The 23,760-nt window shown below is 36.1% G+C and overlaps 1 protein-coding gene and 2 non-coding genes across 8 annotated transcripts in view; all 3 read left to right on the top strand.

Annotated features, from left to right (window-relative positions):
• The window catches only part of LOC129393639 (uncharacterized), a 168,474-nt gene that overhangs the window by 75,054 nt on the left and 69,660 nt on the right, over positions 1-23,760 (top strand). For 3 of the 6 annotated variants that reach the window (XM_063595969.1, XM_063595967.1, XM_063595972.1), the window contains exons 4-5: positions 340-5,360; positions 22,591-22,790. In XM_063595969.1, coding sequence (XP_063452039.1) covers positions 22,757-22,790 — 34 coding nt within the window. In that variant the 5' untranslated portion in view covers positions 340-5,360; positions 22,591-22,756. The remainder of the gene's footprint in view (positions 1-339; positions 5,361-22,590; positions 22,791-23,760) is intronic. The other 3 variants (XM_063595970.1, XM_063595968.1, XM_063595971.1) reach the window with 2 other exon arrangements.
• MIR15A (microRNA mir-15a) lies at positions 801-883 on the top strand. Its single transcript, NR_106592.1, has one exon. It is a non-coding gene; the product is annotated as a microRNA mir-15a (primary transcript).
• On the top strand, positions 941-1,029 carry MIR16 (microRNA mir-16). Its single transcript, NR_106593.1, has one exon. It is a non-coding gene; the product is annotated as a microRNA mir-16 (primary transcript).

Raw genomic sequence — 23,760 nt, 5'->3', positions numbered from 1 at the left:
ATCCCAAGGATTCATATTTTAGAATTACTTAAGGATTCATATTTTAGAATTACTGTATCAAATGATATCCAACTCTAAGAGAACTTCTAGTATGAAGATCAATGTTGAAAGTAAAATATTTAGATTATTAATAACAAATTATTTAAGGGAGAATTAGTTTGTTTAGAGCTTTTTTTTCTTAACTATATTTGGAATTAAAATGTCTTAATTAGATATTTAATAAAATTAACATTTAGAATTAAAGTATTTTTCTTTAAAAGTATATTTGCATTTTGCTAGCTTAAGTTTATTGAAACTGAGCTCTTGTATGTCATTTCATGTTTTTCCCTTGATGTGAAGTCTTACCTATTTGATGAAGATGTCTTTTGAAAGGTGTACTGCAAGGAACAAAATGTTTGTAAATTCTGCTTTTACCAAGGTAAAGATCAAATTTTATAAATTTACTTGTTTGTTTATACAAGGAAAAATAACTTCATATATTGAATATATTCAAAAGTTTAAGCATTTAGTTGTATTGCCCTGTTAAGTTGGCATAGCAAATAAATGCTTTTCTTTTCCTCATTTTATTCTTTGTGTTTCCTAACCTATAGCACTGTGCTGGGCACAGAATGGACTTCAGTTAAGTTTTTGATGTAGAAATGTTTTATTATTCTACTTAAAATCTCCTTAAAAATAATTATGCATATTACATCAATGTTATAATGTTTAAACATAGATTTTTTTACATGCATTCTTTTTTTCCTGAAAGAAAATATTTTTTATATTCTTTAGGCGCGAATGTGTGTTTAAAAAAAATAAAACCTTGGAGTAAAGTAGCAGCACATAATGGTTTGTGGATTTTGAAAAGGTGCAGGCCATATTGTGCTGCCTCAAAAATACAAGGATCTGATCTTCTGAAGAAAATATATTTCTTTTTATTCATAGCTCTTATGATAGCAATGTCAGCAGTGCCTTAGCAGCACGTAAATATTGGCGTTAAGATTCTAAAATTATCTCCAGTATTAACTGTGCTGCTGAAGTAAGGTTGACCATACTCTACAGTTGTGTTTTAATGTATATTAATGTTACTAATGTGTTTTCAGTTTTATTGATAGTCTTTTCAGTATTATTGATAATCTTGTTATTTTTAGTATGATTCTGTAAAAATGAATTAATACTAATTTTTCAGATGTATCATCTCTTAAAATAGTGTAATTGCAATTTAATAATTGTATTGAATGCCATCAAGTTTTTTTAGAAAGCTTATGCAGCATTAGAGGAATTTATTTTAATGCACATTTACATTCAACATAGACATTAATTCAGATTTTTACTTGGGATAAAACAAATTCTAGTTTTCCCTTTGTTTTGAAATTACTTTTAAAATATGTCTTTATAGATAAATATAAAATATATTAAGCATTTTGAACAGAGCTTAGAAGACAATATTTAGTACTGTTTCTGAATATTTCTTTATATCTGAAGGGGAAAAGCCATCAAAATATGTGAATTAAATACCTAAAATTCTGGTTGTCAGAACGTCACACTTAACCATAACTTTAAAGGTAGAAAAACCCTTACAAGTGACCAACCCACTCATTGGATAACTAAGGAAACACAAAACTCAAATAATTTGCTACACATGACAGATTGGGGTCTTAGTCTTATGTCTTCTAACTTTATAACGGTATACTATTTTTTTCATGTTTTTATTAAAATGTTTTCTTAAATCCTTAGCCAAAGATTTTTGTTTGATAAGTCAAAAATAAGGTCTTGTTTACTTTGTTTACTTTTTTGTATTCAAGATTTAACTCACAGTAAGATCAAATTATGATTGTAGTTAATTTTATTGATATAAATATGTCAACATAATTTAATTTTTTTTTTTTTTACTTTTTTGTATTTTTAAAATTTTTTATTAAAAATAAAAGTAGACAGCCAGGTGTGGTGGCTCACGCACTTTGGGAAGCCGAGGCAGGTGGATCACTAGGTCAGGAGATCAAGACCATCCTGGCTAACACGGTGAAACCCCATCTCTATTAAAAATACAAAAAAATTAGCCAGGCGTGGTGGCGGGCGCCTGTAGTCCCAGCTACTCGGGAGGCTGAGGCAGGAGAATGGCATGAACCTGGGAGGCGGAGCTTCCAGTGAGCTGAGATCACACCACTGCACTCCAGCCTGGGTGACAGAGGGAGACTCTGTCTCAACAAAAAAAAAAGAAAAAAGAAAAGTAGAGCTGGGCACAGTGGCTCAAGCCTATAATCCCAGCACTTTGGGAGGCCGAGGAGGGTGGATGACGTGAGGTCAGGAGTTCAAGACCAACCTGACTGACATGGTGAAACCCCATCTCTACTAAAAATACAAAAAATTAGCCGGGCGTGGTGGCACATGCCTGTAGTCCCAGCTACTCGGGAGACTAAAGCAGGAGAATTGCTTGAACCGGGGAGGCGGAGGTTGTAATGAGCCCAGATCGCGCCATTGCAATCCAGCCTGGACAACAAGAGTGAAACTCCATCTCAAAAAAATAAATAAAAATGTAAAAATTAAAACTAAATAAATAAATAAAAATAGAGACAGGGTCTCACTATGCTGCCCAGGCTGGTTTCAAACTCCTGGGCTCAAGCAGTCTTGCCTTAGCCTTCCACTGTGCTGGGATTATAGGCATGAGCCACCACCCCTGGCCTAATTTAATTAAAATCTGAACAAAAGGCCGGGCACGGTGGTGGCTTATGCCTGTAATCTCAGGCCAAGGCAGGTGGATCATGTGAGGTCAGGAGTTCGAGACCAGCCTGGGCAATGTGGTGAAACCCTGTCTCTACTAAAAATAAAAAATTAGCCAGGTGTGGTGGCGGGCGTCTGTAATCCCAGCTACTTGGGAGGCTGGGGCAGGAGAATCACTTGAACCCGGGAGAATCACTTGAATTCCAGTCTGGGCAACAGAGCGAGACTCCATCTTAACAGCAACAACAACAAAAATCTGAACAGAAATGCTCTATTTACGTTCTTTTCCTTATCTGTAGTGTTTTAAAGTCATTAAACTTAAAAATGATGTTCAGGAGAAGATGAGTGTATTTGCATAGTCTGTCATAACTCTGGTATTATTTTGTACAAGGAGTATGTTAGAGTTTTCAGTTGTAACCATGCAGAAAATCTACAAAATAAAAGCAGTTGTTAATTAGTCCTTTACAATCAGAATTGTCTATTTTGGAAATTTATGAAGTACTTCAGATGTAATTTAAGAAATTGTATTTGAGCCAAGCGTGGTGGCTCACACCTGTTATCCCAGCACTTTAGGAGCCTGAGGCGGGCGGATCACAAGGTCAAGAGTTCAAGACCAACCTGACCAACATGGTGAAACCCCATCTCAACTAAAAATACAAAACTTAGCTGGGCGTGGTGGCGCGCGCCTGTAATCCCAGCTACTCAGGAGGCTGGGTCAGGAGAATTACTTGAATCTAGGAGGTGGAGGTTGCAGTGAGCCGAGATCACGCCACTGCACTCCAGCCTGGAAAGGAGGGGAAAGGGAAAGGAAAGGGGAAAGGGAAAGGGAAAGGGGATTGTATTCGAGGCTGGGCACGGTGGCTCACGCCTGTAATCCCAGCACTTTGGGAGGCCGAGGCGGGTGGATCCTCTGAGGTCAGGAGTTCGAGACCAGCTTGGCGAACATGGCAAAACCCCGTCTCCACTAAAAATGCAAAAATTAGCCAGGCATGGTGGCGGGGGCCTGTAATCCCAGCTACATGGGAGGCTGAGGCAGCAGAATCGCCTTAACCCTGGAGGCAGAGGTTGTAATGAGCCGAGATCATGCCACTGCACTCCAGACTGGGCGACACAGTGAGACTCTGTCTCAACAACAACAAAAAAGAAATTGTATTCAAAAGCTTAAGGACCTTTTTGTTTAAATTCTAATTTGAAGATAAAATATTATATTAAAGTTCTCATTTTTTATCCAGCAATATTTTGTTCCCAATATACCATACATAGTGGATAGAACTAAATGCCAGCGTTTGCATGGAAACACTGTCTTGGTGCTTTTAAAAATCATTTATCAATCTCTTAACTTGTTTTATTTCCTTTCAACCATTGCATGAAAGACTTCACCAAATATATAATTTTTGATTCCACTAAAAATATTCCAGGACTTAACACAAATGCTTAGAATATTTATTGAATGAATTACAAAGTTTACCCAATACTGTCTAATATTTTTTAGAACAACCCAGGAGTTAGGTGTTTTTTGTTTCTTTTTCTTTGTATTCCTAAATGTATCTGAAGTCAGGTTTTAGAAAATTATATTCAATCTGTCTTCTAAATGACAAGAAAAAATTTGCATTTTACATTTACCAGATGATTCTTTATATCTTTAAGTGCTCTTAAGTGTGATGAAGGATCATTTGGAGCTTTTATAGCTAAATGAAAACTTTTCTTATTTTTAATCCTGACAATGAATTAAAGGAAAATTGAAATATTTGAGAAGTAAGAAAATATAGGAAAAATGTTGCATTAAAACTTATAGTATGTACATTCCAGTCTCTTCTTAGAGAAGAGGAGGTGGCCTGTCGATATCTAATGAAAAATAACATTTAGGAAACTCTCAACAGTACTGGATGTTTTATTTGTAGAGTTATAATTTTGAAACACATAAGGAGCCAGCAGTAAAATGAAAGTTTATACCTTTCAGTGTTAATCTTATTTTGGCTTTTTGTTTTGCAAAACAAACTGCACATAGTTATATAGGGGTATATATTAAGTTTTCATTTTTTCTTGTTTGGAAAAAAATACTAATCTTTTTCATTTAGGTTTCTTTTTTAATTGATGCCAAAGAGTTCCAATATTGAACATCTTAAGTCTGTTACTTGGATTACGGATTGAGTTTGGAGCTTACTCAGAGGACTACAGGAGAGTATCCAGGAGGTAGCAAGAAATGTATTTCAGTCATTCTATTTGCATCTTATATTCAAGTACAAATCTCTCAAGATCACACATTAATATGTGAGAGTAGATTTGAAAACTTAGCCTAGCTGTAGACTAAATTCCGTATTTAACATTAAAGATTTTCTTCAGTCAGTTATGTATCTTTTTGGTTAATATAGAGTTATAGGTGTTTTTAAGCCACTAAGTGTCATTACTGTTACATGCATCAGTTAGCCCTACTTGGATTAGCAAGATTATGCTTTCATAAACTATTCTTTCTCTAAATTAATATATTTATATATTTAGAAGTTGACATTCTAAATCAAATTGTGTTTTTTTCCTTTTGCAGGTGGATAATTACTGTACCTTCCTCATGGAAAAAGTTTTATTTAAAGTGTTATTTCTCATTGAATACTATCAAAAAGGAAAAAAAAATGACCTAAACTTTTGAGATAGATTTGGCTCTAGTAAGTATTTAGATATATCACTTGCATATCTGGGAGAAGAAATAAGAGACTATCATCAGTACATTCCCATCTACTAAAAAATTTTATTTTACACATGTCAAGGGATTACTTATAACTTCCATTTTATTACTAATAGCTTGAACCCTTTTAATGAAGACCTAACTCCTCCACCAGAAATTTAAGTTTATGTTCTTACTTTGTTTACATATAAAATACATCTCAGGTATTTCGGATGTCTTTTTTTTTTTCTAAGCCTATATGAAATGAAAAATATATTGGCAAAATAAATGTTTAAACCTTTTACGTTAAAATTACTTTGAAAGATGAAAAGTTAGTGCTGTTTTTGTCTACATTATACTGAAATTAAATGTTTATAATTTATATTTTGGGTTTATGTATAAATCATGGAATTTATGCAAAAACATGAGTAGTACAGATTCTCCTCTAATTCTGTAGGACTTTGAATAATGTGATATTTTTCTTATAATTGGACCCTTGTGTTTTGAAGAAATGCCAGCTGCTTGAAGAATCTCCTTGTTATTTGTATTATTTGCTATAGGGTTAGATGTTGAGAAATTCTGCTGACAAAAAATTTTAAGCCAGTTTTATACTAAATGTTCCTCAGTCTGATTAATTTGTTATTGGATGTATTCTGTATCTTTCTTTTGTAATTTGTAACTTTTATCCACTTAGCACGAATGATTCTATTAAAGAAAATCATTAGGAAGTGGTAGAAACTTTAAATCGCCCCAGAGTTTGCCTGTTTCCATATTTTATTATCTTATAATCTTTGGGAGTGCTTACACTTATGGAGCTAACATTTTCAGAGATACAGCTTCTTATAGTAACACTAAAACTTTCTTCCTCTTTGGACTGAATACCTATAATTATAACTATATGGTAGTTTAAGTTTCCTTGTGATTAGTCAAAAATACCATTTTAGTATGAAGCAATGAAGTCTATTATTTGTTGTCCCATAATTGAGAAAGCTTAAATACACCTTTTATTAAGAGTTTGTAAATTCTAGCTTAGTCTACACAGATTTTTATATCAATTTGTTTATATTTTTATTAATGTCATTTCTGGAAGTGTGAAAATGTTAATGTTCAACAGGCAACATTAAAAATAGATTTGAAACATTTATATATAGAGAGGTACACATTTATTTACTGTTTAGGTACTGAAGATTATCACTTAATAAAAAATATATATCCCAGCCCCCTTGGAGCTTATTAATCTTGGGGGTAGAGGAGTGAGTGATGGAATGAATGGACAAAAAAGCTGGTAGGTACTATATTTGGTATGTCAGAGAGTGACAAGTTCTGTGGAGAAAATAAAGCAGGGAAAGTGAGAATGATGTGATAAAGGTGTTTGTAAGGCAGAAGGAGAGATATTTTTAAATAGTATGGTCAGGAAATACCCTACAGAGAGGACATTTGAACAAAGACCTAGAAACAATAAGGGAGCAAACCGTGTAGGTACCTGGGAGAAGACCCTTCTGAGCAGATGAAATAGCAAATACAAAGACCCTGAGGCTGAAGCATTTTTTGTGTATACATGGAACAGCAAAGAGGCACATGTAGCTGTGATCAAATATAAACAGGAAGAATAGTAGCTAATAGGATCAGAGAGTTGATAGGGGCCATATCTTGTAGCTGTTTAAGCTATAAGATATCTGAGCTACAGATTCAGTTTTTCATACTTTGTTTTGAGTGAGTCTCGCTCTGTTGCCCGTGCTAGAGTGCAATGGCACGATTCTCGGCTCACTGCAACCTCCGCCCCCCGGGTCCAAGCAATTCTGCTTCACCCTCCCGAGTAGCTGGGATTGCAGGCACCCACCACCATGTCCAGCTAATTTTTTTGTATTTTTAGTAGAGATGGGGTTTCGCCATACTGGCCAGGCTGGTCTCTAGAACTCCTGACCTCGTGATTCGCCCACCTCGGCCTCCCAAAGTGCTGGAATTACATGTGTGAGCCACCAAGCCCGGCCCAGTTTTTCATACTTCTTTAAGACAGTTTTAACAGGTATATGTGTCTTAGCCTATTTGACGTCGGCAGATAGGACAATATTTTTATGAATCTGATTTGAGATTAGACCCCCCATCAGACCAACTTAGAATACAAACAATGTTTAAGTGGGGGGTTAATAGGTATTGTGTGATGATCAGGACTTTGCAAATTTTGCATTGATGGCTTTGAAAGTGTTTTCTGCGTGATCAATTTAGGTGGATCCAAAACTAATGACTCCAAGAAACACTGAATTTGCTCATGTTTGTCATATACCCAAATGAACCACAGTGTCTTTGATTCCTTCATCCTTGAAATTTCTACTATAATTAAGTACTTCGTTGTTTTTCACTTATTTCTATTTAGCAGCATTTTAACTAGTTCTTTGCCTCTAGCTGTTTTTGTTGTTGTTTTTGAGAGTCTCACTCGGTTGCTCAAACTGGAGTGCAGTGGCACCATCTCAGCTCACCGCAACCTCTGCCTCCCGGGTTCAAGTGATTCTCCTGCCTCAGTCTCCTGCATAGCTGGGATTACAGGCATCTGCCACCACGCCCAGCTAATTTTTGTATTTTTAGTAGAGACGGGGTTTCACTGTGTTAGCCAGGCTGATCTCAAACTCCTGACCTCGTGATCCACCCACCTTGGCTCCCAAACTGCTGGGATTACAGGCGTGAGCCACCGTGCCCGGGTCACCTCTAGCTGTTTTAAACTAACAATTTCATCTTCTATATAGTATACACTACTTTTTTAATCTTCCTAACATTTTTTTTCCTATAGTATACAATTTAAGTTTCTTTCTTTGATGTCTTGTGGTCTTGTCCCAACATTTTCTATGTTGTTTAATTTTTCTTCAAATGAACTAGTCCTAATCCATTTTTCTTTCTCTTTGCCTTTATTTATGCCATTTAATCACTCCAGTTCTCCCCCAACTAATGCCTGTACATTTTTTTTAGTAAGGCAGAAATTCTCATGTGCACTGTTTCTTGACCTTAACAGTCTAACCATCCTTCCCATGGAATGAACATATGATAACTGTAGCTCATAACCTTTTTCTCTACTTTCGCACACCTGAGGTACATAACATTTCTATCATTGTTTCTCATTTATTCATATAGGTTAACCTTTTAAATATATTAGCAATATGAAAAGAAAGTTAAATTTAAGAAATCAAAACAGTAGTCTAAACATCAGGTCCCAAGGTTCAGATATTAATTTTATGCTGACAAGTTATGTAGTTGACTTTTTAAATTCTTCAAATAGTTACGTATGAACCAGTTACAATATATCCTTAAGATTTATAAACATTAAAAGAATAATTATCTCAGTTTTCCAATATTGTAAAAGCAATTAACAGATACACTTTTTAAAGAAGTAATCCATATGTTTGTTATGGTATTGTTTATAAAGCATTCAATAATAAAAGGCTGATAAAATAACATGTTCAGTAGGATACTGTGCAGCTATTTAAAATAGCAAGTGAATATTTAATGAGCTAAAAAGCTGTTCATTATTGAATAAGTAAAAGATTATCAAATAGTTGAATAGATTCACCAGAATAATTCATATGCTAAACTGTTTTACTGGTTTACTCTGGGTGAGAGAGAAATCTTATAGGGGTGGGAGGAATCTTCTTGATTATAAATAAGCATGTATGATTTCTGTGATGGGCAAACTTTGTTTTTTGAAAAGGAGAGAGAGAAATCCTTGAAAAATAAGTGATTATTTGAAGCAACCTTACATCCATATAATGATTTACTTTTGGAAACCTATAAAAGGGAATCCTACTGTGTTGAGGAACTTTAGACATGATAATGAATTAACTGTCATGGAAGAAAAATTTCAAAATCAGATAAGTTTAAAATCAGCTTCAGAGGAACAGCTTGCTTTAAGTTCTCAAAGTAATATTGAAAAGGAATTCAAGAATTACTTCTTGAGTTCGTGGTTGAGAGATTTCACTGTCATTTCCCCACTCTTCAAGCCCCCCCAGACCTCAAAAAAAGGTAAGTGTAAGAAAAGGGATATTTAAATCTCTTTTAATTTGAAACTATATTAGTAAACAAACTAAAGAAATACAAATCTGGTTTATTTTATAGTGATAAAGATTTGATAATGCAATGAAACTTTCATATACAAAAATTAAGCATTTTTCTGTTAAGTTTAATTTTTCGTAGCATAGAAGTACTATATAGACATAGAAACCTCAGGAAGAGCAAAAAAAATTTATTTAAAAATCATTTTTATCATCCAAAAGCAGTTGTTATTAGCCTTATATATACACCCTTCTAGTTGCATATTTGGATTAGTGAATTTATTTCTCAATCCAATTCATTACTGTGCCAGGGACTAGAAAGATTATATTTCCTCTAGAGAAGAGGTTTAGTGCTATGCTTCTGGCTCAGAAATATTTTCTTTAGATTTGAGTTTTATCTAAAAATTACCACTAACTTTATATCTATTCCATAGTATTGTAATGTAAAAATGCCTAAGATAAGAATTTTTCCTCAAGATTGAGGATACAGGAAGATGCATCTTGTTTACTCTGGCTTCCTCCTCTACCATATCCGCATGTCATCCCCAAGGATACCTTTTCATAGTGAAAACAATTTGAGGCAAGGGAGGTCATGAAGTATTCTGAGCAGGAGAGTAAGAAAAATAACTTCTGAAATACATGTACTGGTCAGAATTTGCTTAAAGAGAGAAATCTGGCCATGGTGGCTCACACCTGTAATCCCAGCACTTTGGGAGGCTGAGGCCGGCAAATCACCAGAGTTCAAGAGTTCAAGACCAGCCTGGGCAACATGGCGAGACCCCATCTCTACTAAAAATACAAAAATTAGCCGTGCATGGTGGTGCACGCCTGTAGTCCCTGCTACGTGGTGGAGGGCTGAGGCAGGAGAATTGCTTGAACCTGGGAGGTGGAGGTTGCAGTGGGCCAAGATGGCACCACTGCACTCCAGCCTGGGTGAGAGAGCAAGACCCTGCCTCAGAAAAAAAAAAAAAAAAATCTAAGACCTGTATATCAAATTATGAGTTTGTTTCTTCTTTTGTACCTCAATAGTTACATTTATCAAAAAGCTGAGCTGTTGTAAAATTGTGGAATTCACATTGGATATTCAAAAACATTTCTTACTATTAATGACAACCAATAGTTATGGATATTTCATTTTAAACATGGTTATAAAATGTAAACATGACACTAATAAGCTCAATAAATGTTTGGCCTGTCTAGTATAATAAATATGTTTTTGTCAGAATTTGACCCATTTATGATGTAAGCAAAAATGATATGTCTTAATCCATTTGTCTCACACACTAATTTTATAATTTAAAAGAGCAGTAGTAGTTTCATTCAGAAAGACAGGTTTAAGGCCAGGTGCAGTGGCTCACACCCGTAATCCCAGCATTTTGGATCACCTGAGGTCAGGAGTTCAAGACCAGCCTGGCCAAGGTGGTGAAACCCCGTCTCTACTAAAAATACAAACATGGGGCAGGCGCGTGTAATCCCATCTACTTGGGAGGCTGAGACAGGAGAATCGCTTGAACCCTGGGGGCGGAGGTTGCAGTGAATCGAGATCCCACCACTGCACTCCAGCCTGCGTGACAGAGTGAGACTCCGTTTCAAAAAAAAAAAAAAAAGGTTTAGAACCAGAGAAACAGCTGGGCTAACAGAATAAACTATATTATTTTGGAAGTCTAAAAGTCTGGCTATTTTGGAAGAAGGATGTTTGCTGCCAAAACAGGCCTATGGTTCAGATTTGAAGTCAAACCCTCTGTTATGACCACTTTTGTCAGCATTTTAATGGGTGCTGGGCAAAAGCGAAACTCCGTCTCAAAATGACTCAAAGCCTCAGGTCCATAGTAGTTAAGCTGTTGTGCCATTTTTGAATTAATGATTTTTAGATGTGTTTAGATAACCTCCAAAACCTGAGGAATTTGGAGCTTTTTGTTTGTTTGTTTCGGTTTTGGGTTTTGTTTTGGTTTTTTGTTTTGTTTTGCGACAAGGTCTTGCTGTATTGGGAGTGCAGTGGCACAATCATGGCTCACTACAGCCTCCATCTCCTGGGCTCAAGTGATTTTCCCCACCCAGCCTCCTGAGTAGTTGGGACTACAGGCATGCACCACCCACACCCGGCTAATTTTTAGAATTTTTTGTTAGTGATATGGTCTCACTTTGTCGCCCAGGCATGTCTGCTTCTGGGTTCAAGCAGTCCTCCCGCCTCAGTCTCCCAAGGTGCTGAGATTACGGCATGAGGCACCATGCCTGGCCTGAATTTGGAGCTTTAAGAATGGGTAACTTGTTCTTTCTAGAAAGTTCTACATAGATATAACTTCAGGAAGAAATTGTAATGCTTTTAAAATACTCCCTATATTCTATTCATTAAGAAACCAAATTCCTTTGATGTTTCTTTATTTTCAATGATACCAGATGGTCTTGATGTCTGTATACTCAAGTTGGAGAATTTAATTAAGAGTTTATAGGTAAGGGTTCAGCAAATTTCAAAGCTAGCATGCAAATTATTTATTTTGGCTAAACTGTTATTTGCTAATAAACATTTGTTCCCCCAGACCATTGTTAATTGGCAGTCTTGGTATGTAGCTCATATCAGGCCACATGTAGAGTATGTAGATGAATGTGAACCAACTAGAGTGGATTCAGAGAATGGAAACCATATGAGGTGTTTGAATGTCATGAGGAGTGGCTAGAGGTACTGAGAAGCCTGCTTGAAAAAGAAAAAAAATAATAATCTTGAGACTTGTTTATTCTTTATTGCACAAGAGGACAAAACTGGGCAAATCAAGTTTCAGGGAGGCAAATATAAACTCCAAAGCAAGGGTTTTCTACTAGTAGTGGATGTGTACATTATAGAAATGACTGCCTTACAGGACCTTAAAATGGGTAAAATGGGAAAAACACTCTTAATCAAGATAATAAGGCATTTTTTGAAGTGAAGCAAAATCACCATATCAGCTTGAACAAATCCTAGCTTTAAAAATGTAAGGTAGAGCCACACACGGTGGCTCACGCCTGTAATATCAGCATTTTGGGAGGCCGAGGAGCGGATCAGGAGGTCAGGAGTTTGAGACCAGCCTGACCAACATAGTGAAACTCAGTCTCTACTAAAAATACAAAAAATTAGCCGGGTGTGGTGGCTCACGCCTATAATCCCAGGTAATCAGGAGGCTGAGACAGGAGAATAGCTTGAACCCAGGAGGCAGAGGTTGCAGTGAGCAGAGATCGCGCCACTGCACTCCAGCCTGGGTGACAGAGCGAGACTGTCTCAAATATATATATGCAATGAAAATACTAGGAGTAGAGACATAATTTTTAAATATCTTTAGAGATATTTAAAGCTTTTATAAGTTAGCACTTGTCTTAAGAAGATTTCTTGGAGGCGGTAGGAAACCCAGTGTAGAACTGGATTATTAAGTAGTCATTTCCCTCTTAAGACCATAAAAGCAAATAAAGGTGAAGAATCTGGATAAACAGGAAGGAATCAATTCCACAAGGATATATAATCATACACTTTTGGGGAGAATTGAGTTAGTAGTATCAAAGGAGGATTTTTTGATGTTTATATTCTGGGACGCTTAGACATTAATGAGACTACGGAGCCATAGCTTAGGTTTAGAAATACTACCCTTGGAATTCTTGTTCTTTAGTTAAATAGGAATTTAGCTTCAATTAGAGGTGTGTGTGTGTGTGTGTGTGTTTCCCACTACCAGGCACATAATAGGTGTTCAGTTATTGATTAAATGTTCCCAGTAAGATCAGTCTTCTCTGAAATTGGCAGTGGGTCAGTTGATTCTGGCATCATATATGCAGAAAATACTCATTCTGTACTGTCTTTGCCAGTCTTTTGAACCTAAATTATTGTTGAGAGTTGATTAAACAATATCGCTTGGTTGAAAAGATTGTTTTTAATTCATCCTTTAATGCAGGCTCTTCAGTTTTCAAGTACTTTTTAGACTACCCTGGTTCTCTTCCAAATTATAAGATTATTGATATGAGAAAGAATTGTAAATGGACATCAGCCCTGACACAGTTGTTAATATTTATTTGCCCCTCTGGAACATAGGCCAGTAAATTTTTATTATTTTATGTGATTATTATAGTGAAAAGGACCCAAACCATCAAATAAAAACATTTTAATAGTTACCTGAAAGGGTTGTTGATTTTTCTAAAGTGTATATGGAAAACTCAAGGTTTACATGCTATTATTAGCAGTAGAAATAGTAACTGCTAACACATTTAGTGTTTATCCTTTGCCAGCAACTTTCACATTTATAAACTCATTTAGTCCTCACAGTCACCCTCAGAGAGGTCCGTTGTTATCCATATGTTACAGGTAAGGAAACCAAGTCACAGAGAAATAGCATGCCTCATGTCACGTAACCAGCAGGCCAGCGAGTCCAGATTCAAGCTCAGATGGTTTGACTTTGAAGTTTACGCTTTTAGGAATTATATCTACAGCTTCTATCCTATAGCCAACAAGAGGCAGAGGAGACAAAACTACATAAATAAATGCTCAAAATGATAGTGATACCTTCCTTTTAGGTAGTACTTTTAGTTTCCAAAGTACTTTTAGTCTTACTTTATTGTCTCGTTTAATGCTGGTGTCTTGTTTAATACTAGTTTAATGCTGCTTTTATGCCCAGGTCTTCACACATTGTACTGACTGCTTCCATTGAAACAGAAATCAGAGATAGTATGATAGGCTTTCGAGAACTTGTTTTAGAAGGGAAAAAAAATTAGAGACTAATAACACACTGACATTTTTACAACTTATTTTTTGTAATGTCTCAAAGATAGGTTTGTATGTGAAAATACTAAGTACAAGTTATCTTCTCATTCTCTACTGGTCCCACCGCCAGGGAGTCATGCAATGAGAAATACATTTGAGTAACATTGGAGATGAGGTGTATATGTGTTCATGTCATGTGTGTATTTGTGGTACATGGATATACATACAGACAAATGAATTTAATTAGAGTCCTTAATGTAATGGCATAGTTCCCTGAGAAAACTACCTTCACCCTACTGTCCAGAGTAAGTCTACACAATGTACAGGTCATACTTGGTCGTTTTTAAAGTATTAAAGCACCAGGCCAGACACTGTGGCTCACACCTGTAATCCCAGCACTTTGGGAGTCTGAGGTGGGTGGATCACCTGAGGTTGGGAGTTCGAGACTAGCCTGACCAACATGGTGAAACCCTGTCTCTACTAAAAATAAAAAAATTAGCCGGTTATGGTGGTGCATGCCTGTAATCCCAGCTACTCAGGAGGCTGAGGCCAGAGAATCGCTTGAACTGGGGAGGTAGAGGTTGCAGTGAGCCAAGATCATGCCACCGCACTCCAGCCTTGGCAACAGAGTGGGACTCTGTCTCCAAAAAAAAAAAAAAAAATATATATATATATATATATACACACACACACACACACATACGTATATATATATACACACACATATATATGTATATATATACACATATGCATATATATACACATATATACATATATACACACATATACATATATATACACACATTATATATATACATATATATATATATATGCGCACACCAAATGTCACTTAAGGACACTGTCCCTCTGGATGTTTACCAAAATCTAGAAGAGAAAATACACCTTTTGCAACTAAAAGGCTGCAAACTAAATAATCCAAGTTCTAGACATAGAATTTTCTTAATATTTCATGTCAATTTAAAGATTTGGACTTATGACAAGGCTTAATAGCAATCACTAATTTCATTCTATCTCTTCTAGAGCAATAATGGTAGTGTAGCAAATTCCTATTCATCCTTCAGTTTTTTAGGTATTACCTCAAAAGGGCAACCCCATCTCCCACATATATATACTTGTGTTAAAAATTAATAACTGCTGGCTGGGCACAGTGGCTCACGCCTGTAATCGCAGCCCTTTGGGAGGCCAAGGCAGGAGGATCACCTGAGGTCTGGAGTTCGAGACCAGCCTGGCCAACATGGTGAAACCCCATCTCTACTAAAAATACAAAAATTAGCCAGGCATGGTGGTGCATGCCTGTAATCCCAGCTACTTGGGAGGCTGAGGCACGAGAATCACTTGAACCCAGGAGGCGGAGGTTGCAGTGAGCTGAAACCATGCCATTGCACTTCACCTGGGCAACAAGAGCGAAAGTCCATCTCAAAAAAAATAAATAAATAACTGCCTTTTCTGTACTATCACCCTTAAAACAGTCTCATTATTGCTTATGTTAAATCATCACATGATTTACATGCTTCTATATTTCCCTGCTATTAGCCTGTAAGGCTAATAAGCTTGAGCCCAGAGGCTGTCTTATTGAACTCAGGTCATTTGGTGACTAGTATAGTAAATAGGCTGGTAACCTCATATACATTCAGTAATATGTTAATTCTCTGATTAAAAAATACATTGATATCAATATTGGTATGGCTACTCAGAAATTATCTTTTCAGTAGAATTCTAGCCTCAATTAGATCAAATTTATAGATCATCAACATCACAGTTTCATTAAAGGATCAGAGGAAAAAAATGAGAAGCATGAAATGGTACTTGCCAAGTACAATAATGTAGTTTTGTGTCTAAGATAAGTCTTTATAAGGGCTCTATTTCTCATTGAGATAATGTGCCAGCTGAGGAATAAATTTTACAGCACTTCTTTTACCTCCTTGGTAACAAGGACAAGAGAAACCTTGACAATATATCTGATGTAAATCTTAAGTCTCTTAGCAGACTAAAATGGATTCCCAGATGTTTTTTCTGAGATGTTGCAAGAAGGCACTGCAGAGGTCAGGAATTCCAGTTAGTTTTGCTACTAGCTCAAGATACAGGGTTTTTAAGGTATTAATTTGTAATACTTTCTAAAAGTATTTAATTGCTGTTTTTTCCATTTCATCATTCATCTGGTTGGCCCTATGGTTTCTCTACAGTTTATTCCTTAAGAAAACTTCAAAATCCAAGGCAACCTTGCTTAGGCTGATGAATTCAAATTAGCTTGTATGTTAGAATCCAACAAGAACAGGAATTAATAACTTCCTCTTTCTACCTCATTAAGAAACTATTTCATTTGTATCTGTCCCACCTGAATTGTAAGGCATGACCCTTTTTCCTAGCATTGCATTTGTGTTTTTCCCAGCATCTGAATTCTACCTGCCCACCCAGACCCACAGTACTCTGCTTCTGGATTTTGCCTACCTAAATCCATAGCGTTCAAATGCTTTGCCCTGAAATCATCTGGCTTTTGGACTACACTGGGAAATCATCTGGCTTCTGGACGACTTTGTATAGGGACCCAAGTACATTTCCAAATTAGGTCTTCCATAGAGAGAACTCCTTTTTAAAAAAGTAGTTGAGAATTCCCTTTTTTTTTTTTTTTTTTTTTTCCAGACAGTCTTGCTCTGTCACTCAGGCTAGAGTGCAGTGGCCTGATCTTGGCTCGCTGCAATCTCTGCCTCCCGGGTTCAAACAATTCTCCTGCGTCAGCCTCCCAAGTAGCTGGGATTACAGACACACACCACCGCGCCCAGCTAATTTTTGTACATTTAGTAGAGACGGGTTTCGCCATGTTGGCCAGGCTGGCCTCGAACTCCTGACCTTGTGATCCACCCGCCTCGGCCTCCCAAAGTGCTGGGATTACAGGCATGAGTGCCCAGCCTAGTATTATAATCTTATATAAAATTGTGCTGCTTATTTTTCATTTTAATGTATTCATTTAGAATGTATAATTTTACAATTTGTGGTATCTAGTATATTTTAGCTAAAGTTTTCTTCCATATATAATGAAAACATCTGACACAGTAGATGATATCTATTTGAATTAATAATGATTCAATCTGACTTATTTAGCATGGCAGTTTTAAAAGATAAATCTTAAGAATCCTATTTCCAATAAACAATCTTAATCTTAGGGCCTTCTCTGTTTTTCAAAGTATTTACTTTTCATATTCAGTATTTTTGTATTTAGCTTCTCTCAGTTGAAAAGATAAAAGTTCTCATAGAAATAGTAAAGTGAATTTTTTAGATTAAATAATCCTTTTTCTAATCTTTCAATTATCTTACTTGCTGTTATGGGGGAAAATGCTTTAACCATAGGAATGTCTAAAGAAATAACTTAGAATTCATTGAAGAAGTCATACAAGAATTAAGAATAATATGCAAAAAGTAAAAATATAAATTAGAAGTGAAAGTGTTCATTAGATTAATTTGATGATTCTTACGTTGAGAATCTATAAGTTATTTTCTGCATTGCCCTCATTTTTAAAGTCTCAAACAGTGGTCAATTATGTGTGTATAGCTATTCATTCATCCAACATGTCTCTTTGTTCAGAGGCACTTGCCTCTGTTGCTAGTCTCTTCAGTTTCATCAGGATGCATTTTATTAAGATAACAGTTGAGCATGTACAAGAAGCTAAAGCTTACCCACACGTTTAGAAGGCTATGAAATGAAACAATAAAATATTATAATGTTATAATAAAATTCATATTTGTGATTATGCTAAAGAAGTATTTAGGTAGCTTGGTAACTTTGCCTGAGAAATGACAGTGTAAACAGAAGCTTAAACTGTTCCTGTCCCAGAGAAGTTAATTGTGGTCATATTCAAATACTTGAGAATTGGCTCTGTCATTGCTTAGTTGAAAGACCTTAAGTTACTGTCTTTCTCTAAGCCTTTAAATTTTAAATAAGATATTGAACTTGGCTCTATCTTGTCCTAAATTTTTATAATCCTAGAAGAGAGTCAGCCTTCAATATATTCATTTTGGAGATATTTAGTATAGTGACATATTACTTAAAATAGCAGATGGGAAAAATTAAATATAATCTCATAGATTTATGTGGAAAATTCAACATCATCTTAGAGTTCTGGAAATTGTGTTTAACTTTACCATTTATAGAAACTATGTTAGATTTCATTTCTCTTACTCTTTGTCAGATCGACACCTTGACTGTGTGAGACGTGATTAACAAAAAGGAAAACTACCCCCACTGGAAGTTGTTAAAGGAAAGGCAATGCAAATGAAAAAAAAGAAAAAGAATTTCTAAAAGTTTTATCAGACAAAAATTTAATTGAATCAATGGGGCAATCTGGAGTTCTGGATGATTCTGTTAATTGAAGTTTACAATCATTTTTATTTTATTTTTATTTATTTACTTATTTTGAGACAGAGTCTCACTCTGTTACCAGGCTGGAATGCAGTGGCGCGATCTCAGCTTACTGCAACCTCCGCCTCCCTGGACCAAGCGATTCTCATGTCTCAGCTTCCTGAGTAGCTGGGATTACATGCGTGCACCACCACACCCAGCTAATTTTTTTTTTTTTTTTCTTTTTGAGACAGAGTCTTGCTCTGTCGCCCAGGCTGGAGTGCAGTGGCGTGATCTTGGCTCACTGCAAGCTCCGTCTCCTGGGTTCACGCCATTCTCCTGCTTCAGCCTCCCGAGTACCTGGAACTACAGGCACCCGCTACCACACCTGGCTAATTTTTTGTATTTTTAGTAGAGACGGGGTTTCACCGTGTTAGCCAAGATGGTCTCAATCTCCTGACCTTGAGACCATCCTGACCTTGTGATCTGCCCGTCTCAGCCTCTCAAAGTGCTGGGATTACAGGCATGAACCACCGCGCCCGGCCGTTTTTTTGTTATTTTTATAGAGACGGGGTTTCACCATGTTGGCCAGGCTGGTGTCGAACTCCTGACCTCAGGTGACCCACCCGCCTCGGCCCTCCAAAGTGCTGGGATTACAGGCATCAGCCACTGCACCTGGCCTAGTTTTTTAAAAAATTTTATTTAACACCTATAAAGCTTCTGGAGTATAATCATTTTAAACCTTGTTTGAATATTTTCTAAAACATTAATAAATGGTAATATTTCAATATATTTTCTTGCCTTAATAAAGTATATGCTGAATATCATTACATTTTATAAATAAAGACATACCTTATTATCAAGTCTTATGTAATACAGTAGTGTCTCCCATTTTCCATTTAGTTACACACAGTCAACTGAAGTCTGGAAATATTAAATGGAAAACTCCAGAAATAAACAACGTTTAAGTTTCAAATTGTGTGTCATTCTGAGTAGCATGATGAAATCTTGCACCATCTTGCCTAGGATCGCAGTCATCCCTTTGTCCATTGTATCTATGCTGTAGATACTATCTGCCTGTTAGTTACTTAGTAGCCATCATGGTTATCAGACCCACTGCCCCAGGATTACAGTGCTTGTGTTCATATAATCCTTATTTAATTCATAATCCTTATTTAATTCATAATGGCCCCAAACCACAAGAGTAGTGATGCTTGCATTTTGTTAAATTGTTTTATTTTACTGTTATTCTTGTTAATCTTACTGTGCCTAATTTACAAATAAAACTTTATCATATATATTTTTAGGAAAGCACATAGTATATATATATAAAGTTACATACTATCCACAGTTTCAGGCATTCACTAGGGGTCTTGGAAGGTATCTCCTGTGAATAAGGGTGAACTACTATATTCTGTAATGTAGGTATAGAGGTTTTAAAAATTGTGCTGAATGTGTTTTAAGCCAAGGATGTTTGATGTTTGATTGCAATTTTTCCTAAGATTGACTTTTTTTTTTTTTTTTTTTTTGGAAGTAGAATGCTAGTGACTAATGCAGGTTAACTAAAGCTTCAACTTGAATAATCTTCATTTCCTTTAAGCAAAATTTCACTTCATTCCAAACTGAACAAAATTACATTGTATTTATGATTTCACTACACATTTGAAAGATGCACACTCTAAAGGATTCAAATTACAAACCTTTTCCGTTATAACCTAGTGGTTGTTAGCAAGGCTATGTATTTGTAAATGTCTCCTACTGCCAGAAATTGTTTGTTTCAGAGGGGATTGGATTATCAAGAATGGCTGCTGCTTTTGTTCATGGCTGTGTTGTGTATGAGTGATAGAGTTGGACAGTTTTATTCATATGCACATCTACTTTTTAATAGCATGATGATCTGAGGTGATAATTTGAGGCTCCAAGTTCTGAAAAGAAGAATGAATATAGTTTTATTTAATCAAAAATAGTTATTGTTAAAATACTACTTTTAAATGCCTAAAGCGTTTCCTGCTTGCATTTTTAAAGTGACATTATCTTTATTATTAAGGGCCTACTCTAGGTCCGGTACTTCACTATAGTCTATAAAAGATGGTCCCTGTCAGCAAAGAACTGTAACCTGTATGAGAATATTATACTAACATACAAGAAACAAGTAGAGAATAATGGAATGTAAACTCTGGCTTGCTAACTTAAGTGTGGTAGAAGCTTGAAGGAAATGTGGACTTAAACTTATCAGAGAAGACTTATAAGAGGATATGAAAGGTGAGCTGGGCTGAAAAAGTGGTTAAGATTGATTATGTGAAATGAAGGAATGATAACTTGCGAGTGCAGAAAACAACATGAACCAAGACATGATGAAGTAGCAAGGAGTAAAGTAGATACAGTATAATGAAGGCAAAGAGTAGATACTAGGGAATTGGTAGGGAAATGAGTATAATCATGTTTGAGATTGTTTTCCTTCCTTTGCATAATTTACCCTCATTTCTAATCAAAGAAAGCAAGGGTATTCAGATTGCCTGCAGCCCTTCAAGAGCCATGGTGTGTTGCTTTGAAGAAAAAAAAACAAAAAACTTGTAAGAAATACTGGAAGGAAACCTAGACATAAATAAGTTTACCCTAAATAATTGGGAGTCTGTGGCTTTTAACTCAGCAAATCAGGTGAGAAATCTTGAGAGGAAAGAGTTGCCTAGGCAAAATGCTATATCTAGGATATTTTTTGCCTTAAGTAAGATTGACTTTACCACTATGGGAGTAATTGTCAATGAATACCATAACTGTTGTTAAGTCAAAGAGAAATAATACTTTTTCAAACCTGACTCAGATTTTCATCCAAGCCTTAACTCAAGTTATTTACTCCTAGAATGTCCTTTCCCTCATCTTCAATTGTCTAAAACTTAAGCTATTTACCCCCTACATGAAATTTTTCCAGTTCACTTTTCCTCCTCAGCCAAAAATACCATTTCTGTCATTTAAGCTTCCATACCTGACTTAGAACAAATGCATGCTGTCTTATGGGAAGGGGCCATCTTATTCTTTATCGTATATTCTGCAAGCCTAGCCTAGTGTCTTAAACATAGTGGGTGTAAAATAAGTGACCATTGATTGCTGAAAATCAGGAGTAATACCTTTATGGTAAAGTGGTAGAAAGGCTGCATACCTGCTAGATAAATACAGAAATATGCAGGTTATTTTCTGATAATTTAGGAGTGCCCTCTACCTTTTACTACTTCACTGATCAGAGCTCTTCTCATTCTGTGTGAGCTATTAACATTCATTCCTCAGGTCTCAGGTACCTTAAAATGTCATTTTTTTTTTTCAGCAAAACCAGCGAAGTGTGGGTAGGGGTATGAATAATCAGGCCTGTGAAATTTTGTTATCTTTTGGGGGGTCATTAGTGATCTAAATGATCATTTCTAACCTTTCCAATGAAGTGTGAAATTCTATAAAGTTTAACTGTTATTTTGGGGCCTTTATTTGTGTATCTCTGAGGAGATAGGAGGTGGTAGTAGAATAAAGAATCCTTACATTTAAAAATACTTTTCAAGAAATACCATTACCATAATCACAGAAACAAAAGCATTGAGGATCTGCTGTAATTCTTTAAGGTAACTCTAAAATTAATGGAATGTTTTCGAATGCCTAAACTTACTGGAGCCACCTTATTGAGTGATATAGGCTTTCTCATAAACTTTCTTGGACAATTTTATAGGAGACCAAATGCCTTTCCTCCTTCTCCCAGCTCGGCCCTTCAAAAAGAAACCAAGCCACACCAAAACTTTCAAAAAAATCTAAGAAGGCAAAGAAAGTTGTGGATCAAATAAGTACCATTTGTTTACTGCTATGACATTTAAGTCATATTTATAATAAGGATTCATTTTTATGTACCCTTATATAGCATTTATATAAAATTTATAGGACATTTCTGTTTTCCAGAACCCAATGTATAAATTACATTGATTGAAAAGCCTGTTGCTGTTGGTTTTGGTTTGGCTTTGAGGGTGGTTTACATATTTGTTATATCTACCTTTTAACCAAAAGTCAAGAATTCAACCAGCAATTAAATAATAATTCCTGTGGTAAAGCACTTTCCCTTCTATATTGATTTTCTTTATGACCTGTTTTCCAGGTGTAAATTTTGATACCACCATTGCCGCCTTCCCCTCAAAAAAGGTGAGAACTGACTAAACTACTGGTACTTAGACCATGTGGAGAAGGAACTGAAAATGGAAACAGAAACACGTCTGTACAGAGCAGAGTGTCAGATAATAGCTCATTTTAGTAGAGGGCAATAAATGCCACATGAGATGATCACCTCAGCAGAAAACTGTAAGTAAATGGAGACTTACAGGAGAATTGAACAGTTGTTTCTGCTGACTCAGTAAAAAGTCTTCATTTTATAATTTGTGGCCTGCATGCTTGTAAATTAAAATGCATTGAGTTGTCAAGTAATGGACTTGCCTGGTTTATAGGTAGGAATTTAAGCCAAAATTGAATGCAACATTCCCCCAGAAGTAACCTGGGATCTGTGCCATAAAACCTAAGGCAAAGGTTACATGAATTTGTATTACTAGGTTAGAACTAGGCTATTGAGCCTTTGCCTAGAAAACCAATCAGAGGATTTTGGTCTTGATATAGCAGGGAATAGGGAGGCATTATAGCCTATTGATTTGTTTGGAATTAAATGTGGCAATACTATATATAGAAATGTCTAAGAAATAAAGTATGGTAGCAAGGAAACTGGGCATGTGACTATTGTAGTAATCTAGGGGTGAAGAAACCTGAACAGCAATAGTGGCAGGAGAATGGAGGTTGAAGAATAAATTTAAGATATTTCAAAGGAAAAAGTTGTTGAATATCATGATGGGTTGGATAAAAGGGAGGTATAAAAGATTATACATTTTCTATACTGGAAGACAATGGAGTTACCAATGAAAGAAAGGAGATAGTTAAGAAACTAGTTTAAGGCCGGGTGCGATGGCTCATGCCTGTAATCTTAACACTTTGGGAAGCAGAGGTGGGTGGATCCCTTGAGGTCAGGAGTTTGAGACCAGCCTGGCAAACATGGTGAAACCCCACCTCCACTAAAAATACAAAAATCAGTCAGACGTGGTGGGTCATGCCTGTAATCCCAGCTACTCAGGAGGCTGAGGCAGGAGAATCGCTTGAACCTGGGCAGTGGAGGCTGCAGTGAGCCGAGATCATGCCACTGCACTCCAGCCTGGGTGACAGAGTGACTCTGTCAAAAAAAAAAGAAAAGAAACTAGTTTAAGAGGGGGAAAATATGTTCCATTTCTGC

This window comes from Pan paniscus, chromosome 14 (assembly GCF_029289425.2).
Source record: "Pan paniscus chromosome 14, NHGRI_mPanPan1-v2.0_pri, whole genome shotgun sequence".
Lineage (NCBI taxonomy): Eukaryota > Metazoa > Chordata > Mammalia > Primates > Hominidae > Pan > Pan paniscus.
Note: the sequence above shows the minus strand (reverse complement) of the source record. Positions and strands in the feature narration are given on the sequence as shown.